This window comes from Diospyros lotus, chromosome 2 (genome assembly GCF_014633365.1).
Source record: "Diospyros lotus cultivar Yz01 chromosome 2, ASM1463336v1, whole genome shotgun sequence".
Classification (NCBI taxonomy): Eukaryota; Viridiplantae; Streptophyta; class Magnoliopsida; order Ericales; family Ebenaceae; genus Diospyros; species Diospyros lotus.
This window is the reverse complement of record NC_068339.1, coordinates 16,457,392-16,472,876: the sequence shown is the minus strand read 5'-3', so window position 1 is coordinate 16,472,876 and position 15,485 is coordinate 16,457,392. Positions and strand designations below refer to the sequence as shown.

The 15,485-nt window shown below is 37.5% G+C and overlaps 1 protein-coding gene across 2 annotated transcripts in view; it reads left to right on the top strand.

The window, feature by feature from the left end:
- The window catches only part of LOC127793807 (probable starch synthase 4, chloroplastic/amyloplastic), a 60,292-nt gene that overhangs the window by 7,533 nt on the left and 37,274 nt on the right, over positions 1 to 15,485 (top strand). Inside the window, exons 2-4 of one of the 2 annotated variants that reach the window (XM_052324544.1) lie at positions 10,951 to 11,419; positions 14,186 to 14,267; positions 14,363 to 15,390. In XM_052324544.1, coding sequence (XP_052180504.1) covers positions 10,951 to 11,419; positions 14,186 to 14,267; positions 14,363 to 15,390 — 1,579 coding nt within the window. Of the gene's footprint in view, positions 1 to 10,950; positions 11,420 to 14,185; positions 14,268 to 14,362; positions 15,429 to 15,485 lie in introns of both variants that reach the window. The other variant, XM_052324543.1, reaches the window with a different exon arrangement.

Genomic DNA, 15,485 nt, shown 5'->3' with positions numbered 1-15,485 from the left:
CAAGGTAGGAAACATATTTTTTAACAGAACAAAAGGAGGATGACTTAGTCTAAAATGATGGAGCCAAATGTTGACAAGATCAGAGGTTGACTGGGATGAACAAGCAATCCTTAGCTGTCTCCCTGTAGGACAATCACTCTCCCTTGTAAAGGCATACAGTCCATTTTGTTTCTCAGCCACACCAATCATCTTCCCTGTGTCCATGGCTTGAAATTTACGCATATGAGAAGAGAAAATAGCACGGCAATTTAATTCTTTAGTAAACTGATGAACAGAAATGAGGTTGGTACCTAATTAGGTACATAAAGTACCTGTTTGATAGATAAGATAGGGCTAAGATTGAACTTGCCCTGTCCTGTGATGGGAATTGAGGTTCCATTGGCAATGGTTATTTGTTTAGTGGTTTCAAGAGGCTCTTTTGAGACATGTCTAAAAAACATGCAAGTTAGGGGTCATATGATCAATGGCTCTTGAATCTAGGATCCATATGTTATTCCTATCAGTTTTAGAGTCTGAAAAAGAACTAGAATTTAGGTAATTTCCTTGTTGAGCAAGAGAGTAGGCTCCATCCTAGATTGTCCTTAGGAAGTTTTTGAGTTTGTTAATCTCCTCTGCATTCAATTGATTAAGATAAGATCCAATGGTTTATGTCTTATTAGTTGATCCTACTTTCTCCTGCTCCTTGCTTGAGAGATAGGCCTGGTTCTTGGGAGTTAGATTCTTGAATCCTCCCATCTTGCTCAAAACAACTTCTTTCCCATGGAGTTTGAAGCTCGTATCTCTAGCGTGTCTCGGTTTCTTGCAGTAGGTACACCACAACCCTTTATGGCTTGAGTTCTTAGTTTGAGTCTCTGATTTCCCTACTTTGAGCCTTGCTTGCTCTTTGTTACTAGACATCATAGCAGAACTTTTTGAACTATGTTTATTGAGCAAGGCACCTCTTTGATTTTCTTCACTTCTAATAATGGCAAACACTTCATTAAGAGCAAGGAGTCTTTCCCTATCAAGAACCTGAACTCTCACCAACTCATATTCTGGATTTAGGTCCGCCAGAAACTCAACAATCCTATCTCGCTCCAAAATCCAATTGAGGGTGGCAACATCCTCATTGCACACCATTTTGATGTCTTGATAGTGATTGAGTTTTAGCCATAAGCCATTCATCCTATTAAAGTATTATGTTTCAGTTAAAGTCCCTTGCCTAGTACCGTTAATCTTGGTTTTAATTTCAAAAATTATCAAGGCATCTTGGACCTTAGAGTAGGTTTACCTCACTGTCTCCCGAATCTTCTTTGCTGAAGCTAAAAACATGTAATTCTTACTAATCTTAGGCTACGTTGCACTCCATAGCCACGACATAATCAGGGACTCCTCAACATCCCATGCTGTGAAAGTGGAATTTGTTTCTTTTGCAGGGGTTGTAGTTAAGTGGCCAATCTTCCCTTGGCCTTTGAGAAAGGTCCTCACGAGTTGGGCCCACTGCAAGTAGTTCCTACCGTCTAGGCGGTAGGAATGATGTATGCCGAGCAACTCTCCGACTTCGGTTGGCTGTTCAACTGGAGTTGATTCTCCAATTGTCAAGGTAGGTGTTGCTTTAGAGATTTCAGACATGTTCACTTGAATAATTGGCTGAATAGAGAAGAAGCAATGAAGGATGAGAAGGGAGGGGAGGAAGATTGTGCAATGAAGGCACACTAGGGTTTTTAGGAAGATCAAACTGGTATTGTTGGCTTTGATATCATGTAGAAAATGGAATGAATAATTCAGAATAATTCTTCCTTAAACCAGTATATACATGATGATGTCCTCTTATAGAGGAGTAGAGGTACAACATAAGGAAAAAACCTTCTTACAAGAAAGGAAAAGGTACATATATACATTCTTATGAAAGTTTCCTAAGTCTAAATTAGGAAATATCCTATTCCAGATTAGGAAGCTTCTAAATCTGCATTCTTTGACCATCACATACTTATTTCTTCATGCACCAATAATAAGATATATGGCTGTTAAGGTTGCTTCTCCCCAATATTATTTTGGAACATTATTGTGAAAGAGAAGAGCTTTTGTAACAACTAACGGGTGAACATTCTTTCTCTCAACCACTCCCTTTTGCTGAGGAGTATGAACACAAGAAGACTCATGGATTATACCCCTTTTTTGGAAGAAAATAGACAAAGACTGATTAAAATAGTCTTGTCTGAACTAACCCTCTTTATTTTAATCGTTATTATTAAGAGGAAACAAGACTCTCCTATGCTTTGCAAGTTCACACACATCACAATGAAAATTCTTAACGTCTAATCTTTTGTGAGAGAGAATAATTTGGAGAGAAAAACCTAAGAAATTAGCTGCTTTCATCTTGCTATTTATAATAGACATAATAGGTCTAATCTATGGGCTTAACCTAGGGCTAATTACAAATAAAAAACATATAAAATATGTATAACTATACTAATAATTCTAATACTCCTCCTCAAGCTAGAGTATAGATATCATATGCACTAAGCTTGTTACAAATATATTCTACCTGAGGACCCTTTAGACACTTGGTGAAGACATCTGCAAGTTGATCATTGGAGTTAACAAATTCTGTAACAATAACACTTTCAACAAACTTCTCTCTAATAAAGTGACAGTTGATTTCAATGTGCTTGGTTCGTTTATGGAAAACTGGATTGGAAGCAATGGGCTAGGCAGTTTGATTATCACAAACAAGCTTCATAGGGGACACTTCACAAAACTTGAGTTCCTGCAGGAGTTACTTAAGCCAGACGAGCTCACAAGTTGCATTAGCCATAGCTCGATACTCTGCTTCTGCATTAGATCTAGCTACTACATTTTGCTTCTTACTTTTTCAAGAAATCATATTTCTTCCCACATGAACACAATACCCAGAGGTTAACTTACAATCAGAAGGAGATCCTATCCAATCTGTATCTGTATAATAGTAAATATTTGTGTGTCCCTTATCCTTATAGAGTAGCCCTTTACCTGGTGCTCTTCTGATATATCTCAGAATCCAGATAATCGCGTCCTAGTGAGAATCACTAACTACACTCATAACAAAAGCAATGTCGGGACGAGTAACCGTGTGATAGTTCAACTTGCCTACTAGTCTTCGATACCTTCTAGGATCTGAAATGAGCTCCCCTTGCCTCGACAAGAGTTTGACATTTGGATCCATTGGAGTGTTAACCAATTTGCAGTCCACCATACTAGTTTCTTCTAAGATGTCAAGTGCATACTTCCTCTGAGAGATTAAGATACCATCTCTTGATTGTATAACTTCAATACCCAAGAAATATAGGAGTCTGCCCATGTCTTTGGTCTGAAAGTGCTGATGTAGATGTTCCTTCGGCTTCTCTATGCTAACTTGATCACTTCCTGTGATAACAATGTCATCCACATAAACAACAAGGTAGATGCATAAAGAAGAGGAGTGTCGATAGAAAATTGAATGATTAACTTCACTCTGGGTGAGACCAAAGGTTTAAATCACAGTGTTGAACCTGTCGAACCACGCTCGTGGAGATTGTTTCAGATCATAGATAGACTTATTGAGTTGGCAAGCTACATTGGATTCCCCCTGAGTAACAAAACCAGATGGTTGCTCCATATAAACCTCTTCCTGCAAATCACCATGGAGAAAGACATTTTTAATATCCAGCAGATATAGCGGCTAATGACGTGTGGCAGCCATAAAGAGAAATAGGCGAACAAAGGCCATTTTAGCAACAGGAGAGAATGTATCACTATAATTCAACCCATAGATCTGTGTAAAGTCTTTGGCAACCAAGCGATCCTTAAGACGATCCACCTGTCCATCAAGGTCCACTTTAGGGGTGAACACCCACTAGCAACCAATGAGAGTCTTTCTTGTTGGTAAAGGCACAAAATCCCAAGTAACATAGCTTGGCGCCAACCATGATGGGACATGGCTTCACCTGTGGTTTTGGGAACATAAATAGAGGAAAGATTCAAAACAAAGGCACTATAAGTAGGTGACAAATGGTCATAGCACAAAAAGTTATAAAGACGGTGTGAATTACGAGTAGACCTTGTACCTTTGTGGAGAGCAACGAGAAGACTATTTGGCTCAAGAGCCGTGGTAGGAGGAACCATTAACGGAGAGAGTCTTGTTCTGGGGGAATGTTGGTGTCAGTTGTGGGCTGAGGACGTCGATGATATGTAAGAAGTGGAGGATTTGTGAAATGTGGTCCTGAAGATGGTAGTGGAGGGTCCGCATAGGAGGAGACAGATGGACCTGAAGGGGGCAACAAAAGAGAAGAAAAAGGAATAGGCCATACCTAGTCAAGACTATGTGAATCGGGTTGAGCAATCGAGAAGAAAGATTGTTGTTCAAAGAAGATGACATTAGCAAACATAAGATAGCGGTTCCAACTCTAGAGAGTAACACTTATAGCCTTTCTGCAATCGGGAGTAGACTAAAAAGATACACTTGAGAGATTTGACATCAAGTTTATCCTACCTAGGTGAAAAAGAATACACAAAACAGATGCATCCAAATACACGAAGGGGAACAGAATAAAGTGGGAACAAAAGAGAATGAGGAATTTTGTCCTGTAAAACTGAAGTTGGCATGCGATTTATCAGATAACATGCAGTAAGAACATATCCCCAAAATTTGGTGGGAAGCTTGGCATGTAAAAGTAGTGTCCGTATAGTTTCAATGAGATGACGATTTTTATGCACTAACAACACCATTTTGTTAAGGTGTGTAAGGATAGGAAGATTGATACAAGATGCCATTAGTAGTCCTGAAAGCAGTAAATTGAGAGGAAAAGTACTCAGGGGCATTATCATTACATAAAGCACGTATAAAAACTCTAAACTGTGTTTTTATTTTAGCAGTAAATGTTTGAAAGATAGAAAACAATTTGGACCAACTTTTCATGAGAAACAACCAAGTGCAATGAGAAAAGTCATCAATAAAGGTAACGGAATATGAAAAACCTATAGTAGAGTTGACTCGACTGGGCCCCCTTACATCTGAGTGCACAAGGGAAAAGAGAGCCTCAACCCTATTATTGACGTGACTAGAAAAAGAACTATGAGCGTGTTTACCACACTGACATGACTCACAATTAAAAGTGGATAATGACCACAGACTAGAAACTAACTTCTTCAGTTTGGAGAGGTTGGGATGGCTAAGATGGGAGTGGAGAAGGTTTGGGGAAGCAACACTGGTGCAAGCTACTAGCGAACTAGGCACAACAAGATGATAGTGGCCTCGTGACTCACGCCCGACGCCAATCGTCCGCCTCATACCTCGATCCTGCACACAAATAGAAGTGGAAGTAAAGGTTACTGAACAGTCTAGTTCTCTAGTAAGCTAACTAACAGAAAGCAAATTAAAAGGATTACATGGGACATAAATGACATAATTTAAAGAAAAAGAGGAGGTAGGAGAGGTTTTCCCCATCCCTTTAATTGGCATTTTGGTACCATCTGCAAGAGTGATTGTTGGTAAATGTTCAGAAAAGGTAAGGGTAGAGAAAATGTCTTTATTACCACACATGTGATTGGTGGCGCCAGAGTCCAAAATCCAAGGCCCAAGAGAAGGGCTTTGAGTAACACAAGCCACGGGATTACCAGTAGATTGCTAAGAAGTCTGGAATTTCAAGAAAGCCTCATAGTCAGTAGCAGGCAGGGCTACCGTTGGAGGGCCCGATGCTAGACTAGGGTCACTCTGTGCAACGTGAGCTGCCTGGGATGTCTGAGAGGTAGGAGTGGCAGCTAGTCTACCATGCTTCTTCCAACACTTGTCTTCCTCATACCCCTTCTTTTTGCAAAAGTTGCACTAAGGGCGAGAGCGGCTACCGGACCGGCCTTGATTACCGCCTGAAGTTTGAGACACAAGAGCAGAGGCCTCAAGAGGGGGCACCTGTAAAAGCACCAATAGAGGAGAACTGCCAACCATATTAAGCAATTTTTTGTATGTATCTTTCATAGTGGGGTTAGCGGAGCTAGTTAAGATCTAATGGCGGACAGCCTCGAACTCAGGCTTGAGATTGGATAAAGTAGGGACCATGAACAGTTTTTCGTGTTGAGAATCATGAGCAGCTTTGGAAGCAGAGTATGGAAGAAGAGCTTCAAACTCTTGCATGAGAGAACGCATTTGGCCTAGATAGGATTCCATAGATTATTGATCTTACTAGATGTTCTTGATAGAGTGGACAATAGTGTAAAGACATTGAATGTCGTTAGTATAACACTCAACGGCTTCCTTTCAAACCTCACAACAAGTCTTAAACGACCGAAAGAGATGCAAAACATATTGGTCAATGGAATTTCATAAAATATTACACAACTAAGCATCAACTTGTTCCCATTTAGCCTTGTTGGCTTCATCTACATCTTTTGCCTTCTTGGTGAGATGGTTTGCTTGTCATTGCCCCTTAAACCACATCTTGATAGAGGCTGCCCATGAGAGATAGTTGGCAGACACTATCAACTTGTCAAAAGTGATAATAAGGGTCCCTATGTTGGAAAGGGTGAAGGGTTGAGATGTGGATGAGGCACCAAGAGTAGAGTTGGCATCACTCAATGACGACATGGTGGGATTTAGGCGAAGAGACTGAAACTCAGATGTTTGGGTGATAAAAGTGGATAAAAAAGATGTTAGGTAACTAATACACATAGATCAGAATGGTTTTTGGGAAACGAACATCGAGGATGGTTTTAGGAGGCTTCGTCGAGGTTCCGATAAGAAGACGGAAGAACTTTGGTGAGTGACACGCTTCCACGTGCCGATGCGTGGGAACTGGCCTGAAAACCTTGATTGGCGCATGACAACGCGTGACGACTTTGGCGGTGATGGGTCTCTGGTGGTCAACTAATTTGATATCGAAAAACACTATGACAATGGCGATGTTGGCAAATGGTGGCTGGACAATGGAGTTTCGGCCTTGATAGGGGCGGTAAGGAGAGAGAAAAAAAACAAAGAATTTTAGGGTTGGGAGACCGCTAGAGAAGGATACACAGTGACGGCTTAGGGTTTTCTCACTAGTGGCTTTGATACCATGTGAGAGAATAATTTGGAGAGAAAAACCTAAGAGATTATTCTCTCTCAACTTGCTATTTATAATAGACATAATGGGCTTAACCTAGGGCTAATTACAAGCAGTGTTCTAAAAATCGGCCTAGGCGGTGCCACTTGTGATGCCAATTTTTGGGTTTAAATCTTACCCTTTGTCGATTCCGAAATCTCTCTTACTCCTCTCAGTCGTCTCGCCCTCTTAACCCAAGGCCGCCGCTACCTCAACGCTGTCGGTACTTCCTCGCTGCCTCTAGCTCCATCGCGACCTTCTCACCGCCTCTACGCCGTCAAGCTCTGTCCTCACTGCCGCTTCCTCGTTGCGTCAACGCCACCGTCGCTGTTAAGCTCCATTTTTGCTTCCGCTTCCGACCCCTCTCTCTCTTTCTCTGTCTCTCGCGCACGGGTTGCTGGTGTTAGCTGTTAGGGTTTATTATGTATTTATTTATTTTTATTTATATGTTAGATATATATATATACATTTTTTTTTCTATTTATATGTTAAATATATATATTTTTCTATTTCTATTTATATGTTAGATTAGATATATATATATTTATATGTTAGATATGTATCTAATATATAAATGTTAGATATATATATATTTTCATGCCACTTTCAACTTTGATTTAATTGAAAATAACATCAAGTTATATCACAAAGTTAAAAAAAATAAAAAAAAATCAATAATTTTCCTAAGCCCACCTAGGCCCTAGGCCCCAGCCTAGCACCTAGCGCATTTTAGAACACTGATTACAAGGCCTAATAATTACAAATAAAAAACATGTAAAATATGTACAACTATACTAATAATTTTAATAGCTTGAATAATGAAGGAAACAACAATTTAAGAACCCTAAAAGATGGATGGCCAACACGAAAATGACGAAGCCAAAGCCTGTCTTTATTGGACTTAACTAGGAATGATACAGGGGAAACTCTCCTTTTATCAGTCTGTCCACCGAGGTCTTCAAGATAGTAAAGTCCATCTCTTTCCCTAGCACGCCCAATCATCCTCCTTGTATCCTGTGCTTGAAATTCACAGAAGGAGGAATAAAAAATGACATGACAATTAATATCAGTGGTAAGTTTTTGAATGGACACAAGATTGGTGAAAAGTTTAGGGACATGGAGAACATTCTTTGGGGTTAGGTTATTGTTTATAAGGACATCTCCTTGGCCAGCTATAGTTGTTAATGATCCATCAACCATAGTTATTTTTCTCGTGCTAGAACATGGTGTATAGGATAGAAACCGATGTGAAGAACATGTCATATTGTTTGTGGCTCCAGAGTCAAGCATCTAGGTATTTGGAAGAGTTATAGCTAAAGCATGAAAGGTAAGAGAAGAGAAAGATATACCTGTGAAGGCTAGAGTGCAAGTACTTGTCCCCGGTTTCTTTTCCAGCGACCCCAATAGATTCCTTAGCTTCTCAATCTCCTCCCGGTTTAGCTCCATTGCATCTACTTGATCTGGAGCTTTTCCTTCAGTAGGCTGCTTTCTATTGGCCACGAATACTTGCCCTTAGCCTTTTTGATGTCCACCCTTGGTTGGTTTATCATGGAGTTTCTAGCACTTCTCTATGGTATGTCGGGGCTTCTTGCAGTATGTGCGCCACAAGGTTTCCCTGTTCATCAGTTTGGATGAATCAGAGACCTTCCTGTCCTCTCTAGGTTATTTCTTCTAGCCAGAACTCCTCAAGGTTATGAGTGCTGAACTATCTATAGGAGTAGTCTCAAGCATCACCCATCTCCATGCTTCCTATGCACGTACAATTGATATTGCCTCATTTAGAGAAGGCAAATCTGCCTTTCCAAGTATTTGGACTCTCACTACATCAAACTCTAAGTTTAGACCTGCAAGAAAATCATAAGTCCTCTCTTTTTCAACAAACTTTTTTTGTGTAGTCGCATTTGCACTGCACTTCATCTAAATGCATTGGTAGTGATCCAATTCTTGCTACAAAGTTTGCAAGAGATTTGCACTCCCAGTGATACACTGAGATCCTTGTTTGGTGGCTGCTACTTTGGTCTTGATCTTATAGATTTGAGCAGCATTATGTACTTTAGCGTAAGTGAGCTTCACAACATCCCAATTCTCTTTAGCAGTCTTTAGGAACATGACAGTGTCACTAATCTCGAGTAGCATGGAATTCCAAATCCAAGACATAACCAACAAGTCCTCTTCATTGTAGGTTGCATACATAAGATCGTCCTCTGTAGGCCCGGTTCCAAGTAATTGACTCAGCTTTCCTTTGCCCTTCAAGAGTGTCCTGATCAATTGGGACCACTTCAAGTAGTTTTTTTCATTTAGGCTATAAGTTGCTTGGATGTTCTATAGCTCTCCACTGGACGTTGCACCATTGCTAGAATTTCTAGCAAAAGGAACTTTTGTTGTGCTACTGGATTCAATGGAGTCCATCATGGTTATAAGGTTATGAAAGGAGATTGGATCGATGTAGCCTACGACCATTGGAAGTCAAAAATTGACTTACTCCCAAGGTTATGAACCTATGGCTTTGATACCATGTCAAAATGACGAAAAATCCAATCACAATTTCATTGTAGGGTTATAAGAAATATATATACAATCTATTCTCCCATATAGGCAGTTACCTAATTACATAGTTTCCTAATCTAGATTTGGAAATATTTACAATCTAGGATACAATTGAAAATACAGTCAAGATATAATCTCCAAGAAATAAGATTCAACATAGGAATATAGAAAGATAGATCAACTGAATCAAACCATAACAATCCCTGAATATGGATAGTCATCTCTCTACTATCTCTAGCACACACACACACGCACATATATATATTACAAATGATCACTATCCCTATGGAGATAGTTAAAACACATAAAATACTGCGTAATGAATAACTATATAATGAAAACAAATAATTGTATAATGAATAAATTAAAATGTCCCTATTATTTTGCCTAACTGTTCCTATATTTTTGCACATAATTTTCTACAAGTTTATATATATATAAATATATATATCTTTTCCCTCATCTGTTGTATTAAGTCAATGGTATAAATTTTTGTAAGCTTTTGAATTTGCTTCATTAATTGCCTTTTTTGCTTTTTTCTTGACCAAACTATTTATCTTTGGGTTTTCTTCACTACCACATTTATGTGAAGTTTTATAGCAAGCTCTTTTAGCTTTGATTTTTTCTTTTACCTCTTCATTCCACCACCAAGACTCTTTTTTTGTTTGAGACTTTTCCCTTTGACTTTCCTAGAATCATTTTTTCTCCTTATTTTGAATAGTAGCAGCAGCTATTTCAATACACGTTTGGTTTACCTCTCCTTCTACAGTCCAATCTCTGCCACACACTTTTTGTTTGAAAATAGTTTGTTTTTAACCTTTTAAATTCTACCATTTGATTCTTGGGCAGCATTGGGGAGTGAAACTCTTGCAAGAAACATGTAAATAAAGACCCGCTTCATTTTCATAACCTTCTTAAATTGATTTTACTTTTGTCAGGGATTTGTACATGCTTCTAATGGAGACAAATAAGTAGAGATGTGTACAAATGTTGAATATGGCATGGTACTGAAGCATCGACATAGAGCACAGGATGGTTGATGAATGAGGAAAGTGCTTTGATGCCATTTCTTGCAGGGCCTTCTGTTCTAGGACTGTTGATTTCAGCAGAGAACTGTGAAATTCAATCACATATATAAAGTTTTCTTTAGAATTTAAAATGAGATTGACTATTTCGAATTGTTATGCTGATAATACTTTATTTAACTTATTATTTAATTGAAAATAGAGTAGTAATTTATGATATTGATTAGTATAATGCTTGCTGGCCTTTTTCTTTCAATACTTATATATATCTTTTGCATTTTGTTCACAATTATTGAAAAATTATGCAGTTCTCAACATAAGAGACAAGTTAAAAAACTCTCCCCTGAGCGACTACCCACAAATGCAAAGTTCCAGCCAAATAGCGAGAAGGACACTGAATCAGCAACTTCTTCTGCAGATGAAATATCAAATTTGAATCATAGAAATGAATCTCATGATGATATTGGCACTGTTGTAGCTGTTGAAGATACAAATAGCGACAAAGATGCTGAATCAGCAACTTCTGCTGATGAAACATCAAGTTTGAATCGTAGAAATGTATCTGGTGATGATGTTGGCACTGTTGTAGCTGTTGAAGGTACAAGTGATGAAGATTTGAACAGACCAACTATACTGAATGAAATTAAACCCTCTTCCACAGAGGAAATGTCAAGTTTCAATCATGAACCTATGTCTAGTGACAATGATGGTGCTGTTGATGATACAAATGAGAAAGATTTGAACAGTCTAACTGTACTGAATGAAATTAAACCCTTGGTATGATCCATCTATTCACCTATATGATACTACAGTTTGTATGCTGAGAGAAAAAAAAAAGATATTATGGTTTGTACGATGGCTTATTTCTCTTTGTTCGTAACAATTTCAATTCTTCTGTTTATATAGTGTTGCCATATAGAAAATCAAATATCCCAAGAACTAAAAGCTTTTCTGGTCCCATTCTTATACTTATATTGCTAGGAACTAGTATTCTCTCTTGAGCTAAAAGGAAACTGCTTTAGCTCCTGTCATTTTATTCACTAAAAAAAAGAGCTGCTGTCTTTAACTCAGCATCATCGAACTAATTACTGATTAGGTTGAGAAGCTACAGTAGAATCCAGTGCAGTTCACATGATGATTCTAAAATTTTTGTTATTGTAGCTAGGTTTCCTTCTTAAATGACATTTTTTACTGGTTTAGAAGATATAGATTCAGAGAACATACTTCTTTATGCTTGCTCTTTTTTAATTTTTATTTTGATTTGGTTTGTCTGTGGTAACAGTTGATTTGGTCTCTCTCTCTCTCTAAGATGAAATCAGAGTTCCTGTTCTTCAATTCAAGTCTATGAAAAGCTTTTAGCATTCAGTCACAGATGTGTCAATAGGAAATCAATGACAATTCAAGAGGTCAATACATACTTTAAACTTATTAAAAAATAAAAAAAAAGGTTTGAAGCATAAGGTTTATTGCATTGATTAACCAAATACTTTCTCTGATGTATTTATGACTTTTTATTTTTCCAATTTAGACAAAGTATACATGCACTATTGGGACATGATGTGCCCATCATTATCCTTCTGTGATTTCTTTGGTTTCTCTGAGATTAACATTAGAAAATGAGTACACTAGTAGAACAACTGGTGGCTAATGGAATAAGGATTTTAATGCTTTCCACTTTTCATAGTTATGGATTTTGGTATGTTGGGTTGTTTGGAATGAACCAACATAATTTATGTTTCAAAACCTCAACTATGTGAAATTAGAAGAAAATAGACAATTTCGAAGAAAAAAACTTTTTAGGTCATGTTTGAACAATATATATTTGTATTATGTAGCATTAGGTGTAAGCCATTGCATATGAAACTAGGCCTCCTTTGTACTTGGCATCTTTTCATCTTGCACGCACACACTTGTCTCTTATAATGCCTTTGTAGGGACACTTGCTCTTCTATTCTTTTGCTGGTACATGCATGAGCTTTCATGAAAATCTAGCGTTTCATGTTTGGTGACTACAAGGATCACAAAGCTTGAAGCTTTTGTGTATTCTTCATCGGTTATTTCATTTCTGTTTGCTTGCTCTTCATATTGAGGTATTAAGCTTATAAAGAACACTCCCTTTTGTTTTTGTAATTTTGTTTTTTCATTATCTTTATGATACATTATTTGTGTTGACATACTTTTAGCACATGTAATATTTATGTACTGTGACTTGTAATGCTAGGCCAGTTTGCATTCCTTTGTCCATGACCTTTTGGATCTTTTGAATCTTGGGATGAGGTTTGGACCCCTGAAAACCAGACCAAAGGGTTCTGTAACCAAAGAGTTTTCTTAAAAGTTGGATTTATAGCTATTTGAATCTGACTTCCTGTAGTCACCTTGGTGGGATTGAGAGTTTTAGTGATTTTGAGCTTTGTTTATTTGTTAGTGATATGAATCTTATTTGATTTTGAAAATTTGGATTCCAACATTAATTGGATTATGTATGTAGGTGTAGAAACAACTCACCATGTAAAAAGTTCTTTAGTCTTTGGATGACAGATTAGTGGTACCGATTACTTGAATTTCCCTTGTATATCTTATTGTGTTTGGACCATATTGGTAATTTTATGATGTGTTGTAGCTTTTTAATGTGCAATTAGAGAGATCATCTTAGAAGTAGTAGCTAATTTTATTATTCGTTTTATGTATATTCATGACCGAACAACTCCTTTTTATCATTTTTCAAATTCAGATTATTAGTTATTGTGAGTGGTAAATATTTCAGAAATTTTGGATGAAGTACACTGTACCCCTGATCTTGGGATGTTCCAAGAAATAATGAACGGTAGATGTATAATTCTTTTGCACCTAAGCCACTTGTATCTTCTCTTTCTTGCAAGTTTTTTTTTTTTTTTTTAAATTTTTTTTATGAAACTTTCTTGCAAGTTTTAACATCATATATATTGGGAAACACAATTTGATAACACTTGTATGTGCTTGGATGTCTTAATTTTATACTTACAGTCAAGGTTACAATAAATGGTTGAACTTTTGATGTGAAAAAAGAACATAAGCATTCAGCAAAACAAGAAGAAAGACCTTAAGCTAAATACTAGTGTCCATTAAATTGGTTGATCCAATGATTTCTTGGAGCATATTGTTTATCAACCAATTATTTGGATTCTGGAGCTTATAATCTTGTAGGCAAGTTTGATATTATTAATGTTGACATATTGTCTCATGAAGACTTGGCATGGTGAATTACAGCTTTTTCTGATCTTATTTTATGTGTATTTCATGAAACATGAGTAACAGGAAATTTTTGCATTCTGTTTGGCTGCTAAAAATTGTAAATAGTTGTGACACATGTTCATCTATATTTTTCACACACAGGAGAATCCAAGCAATAACGTGTAGATTAATGCCTCTACATTCTTAAATGTACTGCACTGAGAATAGTTCTTGATTTTCATTCTTGAAACAACATTTTTCTTTGATAATTATTCACCCAAAGAGAAGGAAAAAATAATTGACAGGATAATTAATCTGTGTCCTCTTTAACAGGCAACAGATGCCAGCAGTGGTGAGGATTTCTCAAGCTTTCAGATCCAGGATTTGATAGGGATGATAAAGAATGCTGAGAAAAGTAGGATATTAATCTTTCTTTGTTATATAGGATCTGTTACTGGCTCAATTATTAAGGCATAACTGTTTTCTACACTTTTGTTTATGTCAACATAGATGTACTTCTCCTCAACCAAGCTCGGGTTCATGCCCTTGAAGATCTTAAAAAGATTCTTAATGAGAAGCAGGAGTTGCAAGGAGAAATTAATATTTTAGAGATGAGAGTGGCTGAAACTGATGCACGGATCAAAGTTGCTGCCCAAGAAAAGGTACATGTGGAACTCCTGGAAGATGAAATGGCAAAGTTAAGACATGGACTATCTACTCGGGGAGGCACTGGAACAAACATGCAAGATCTGCACAAAGCAGTCCCAATTCCTCCTAATAATAGTATTGATTTTCTCATTGAGGAACTCAGTTTATTAAGGAAAGAAAATATGTCCCTGAAGGATGATTTACAAGCACTGAAGGCAGAGCTTAGTAATGTCAGGGGGACTGATGAACGTGTTATAATTTTGGAGAAAGAACGCTCTTCTTTGGAATCTGCTTTGAAAGAGTTGGAGCTTAAACTTCATGTCTCTCAGGAAGATGTTTCAAAACTTTTTGTTTTAAAATCAGAATGCAAAACCTTATGGGAAAAAGTAGAACATTTGCAAGCATTATTAGATAAGTCAACCAAAAAGGCAGATCAAGCTATTTCAGTGTTACAGCAGAATCAGGAGCTCCGGAAGAAGGTGGACAGGTTGGAACGATCCCTTGAAGATGCTAATGCCTATAAATCATCATCAGAGAAGTTGCAACAATATAATGAATTGATGCAACAGAAGATAAAACTTCTTGAAGAGCATGTTCAAAGGTCTGATGAAGAGATACATTCTTGTGTTCAATCATATCAAGAATCAGTGAAAGAATTCCAAGATACCCTCAATAGTTTGATAGAAGAAAGCAAGAAAAGATCTTTGGATGAACCTGTAGATGATTTGCCATGGGAGTTCTGGAGTCGTTTATTGCTTATGATTGATGGTTGGCTCCTTGAGAAGAAAATATCATCCAATGACGCAAAGCTACTAAGAGAAATGGTGTGGAAGAAAGATGGACGCATTTGTGAAACATACATGGCGTGCCGAGAAAAGAATGAGCGCGAAGTAATTGCTACATTTCTTAGACAGACATCACCAACACGGTATTAATTTATAGGGTAAATTGCATTGAGTATCCCTGAGGTATTGATGTGGTAATG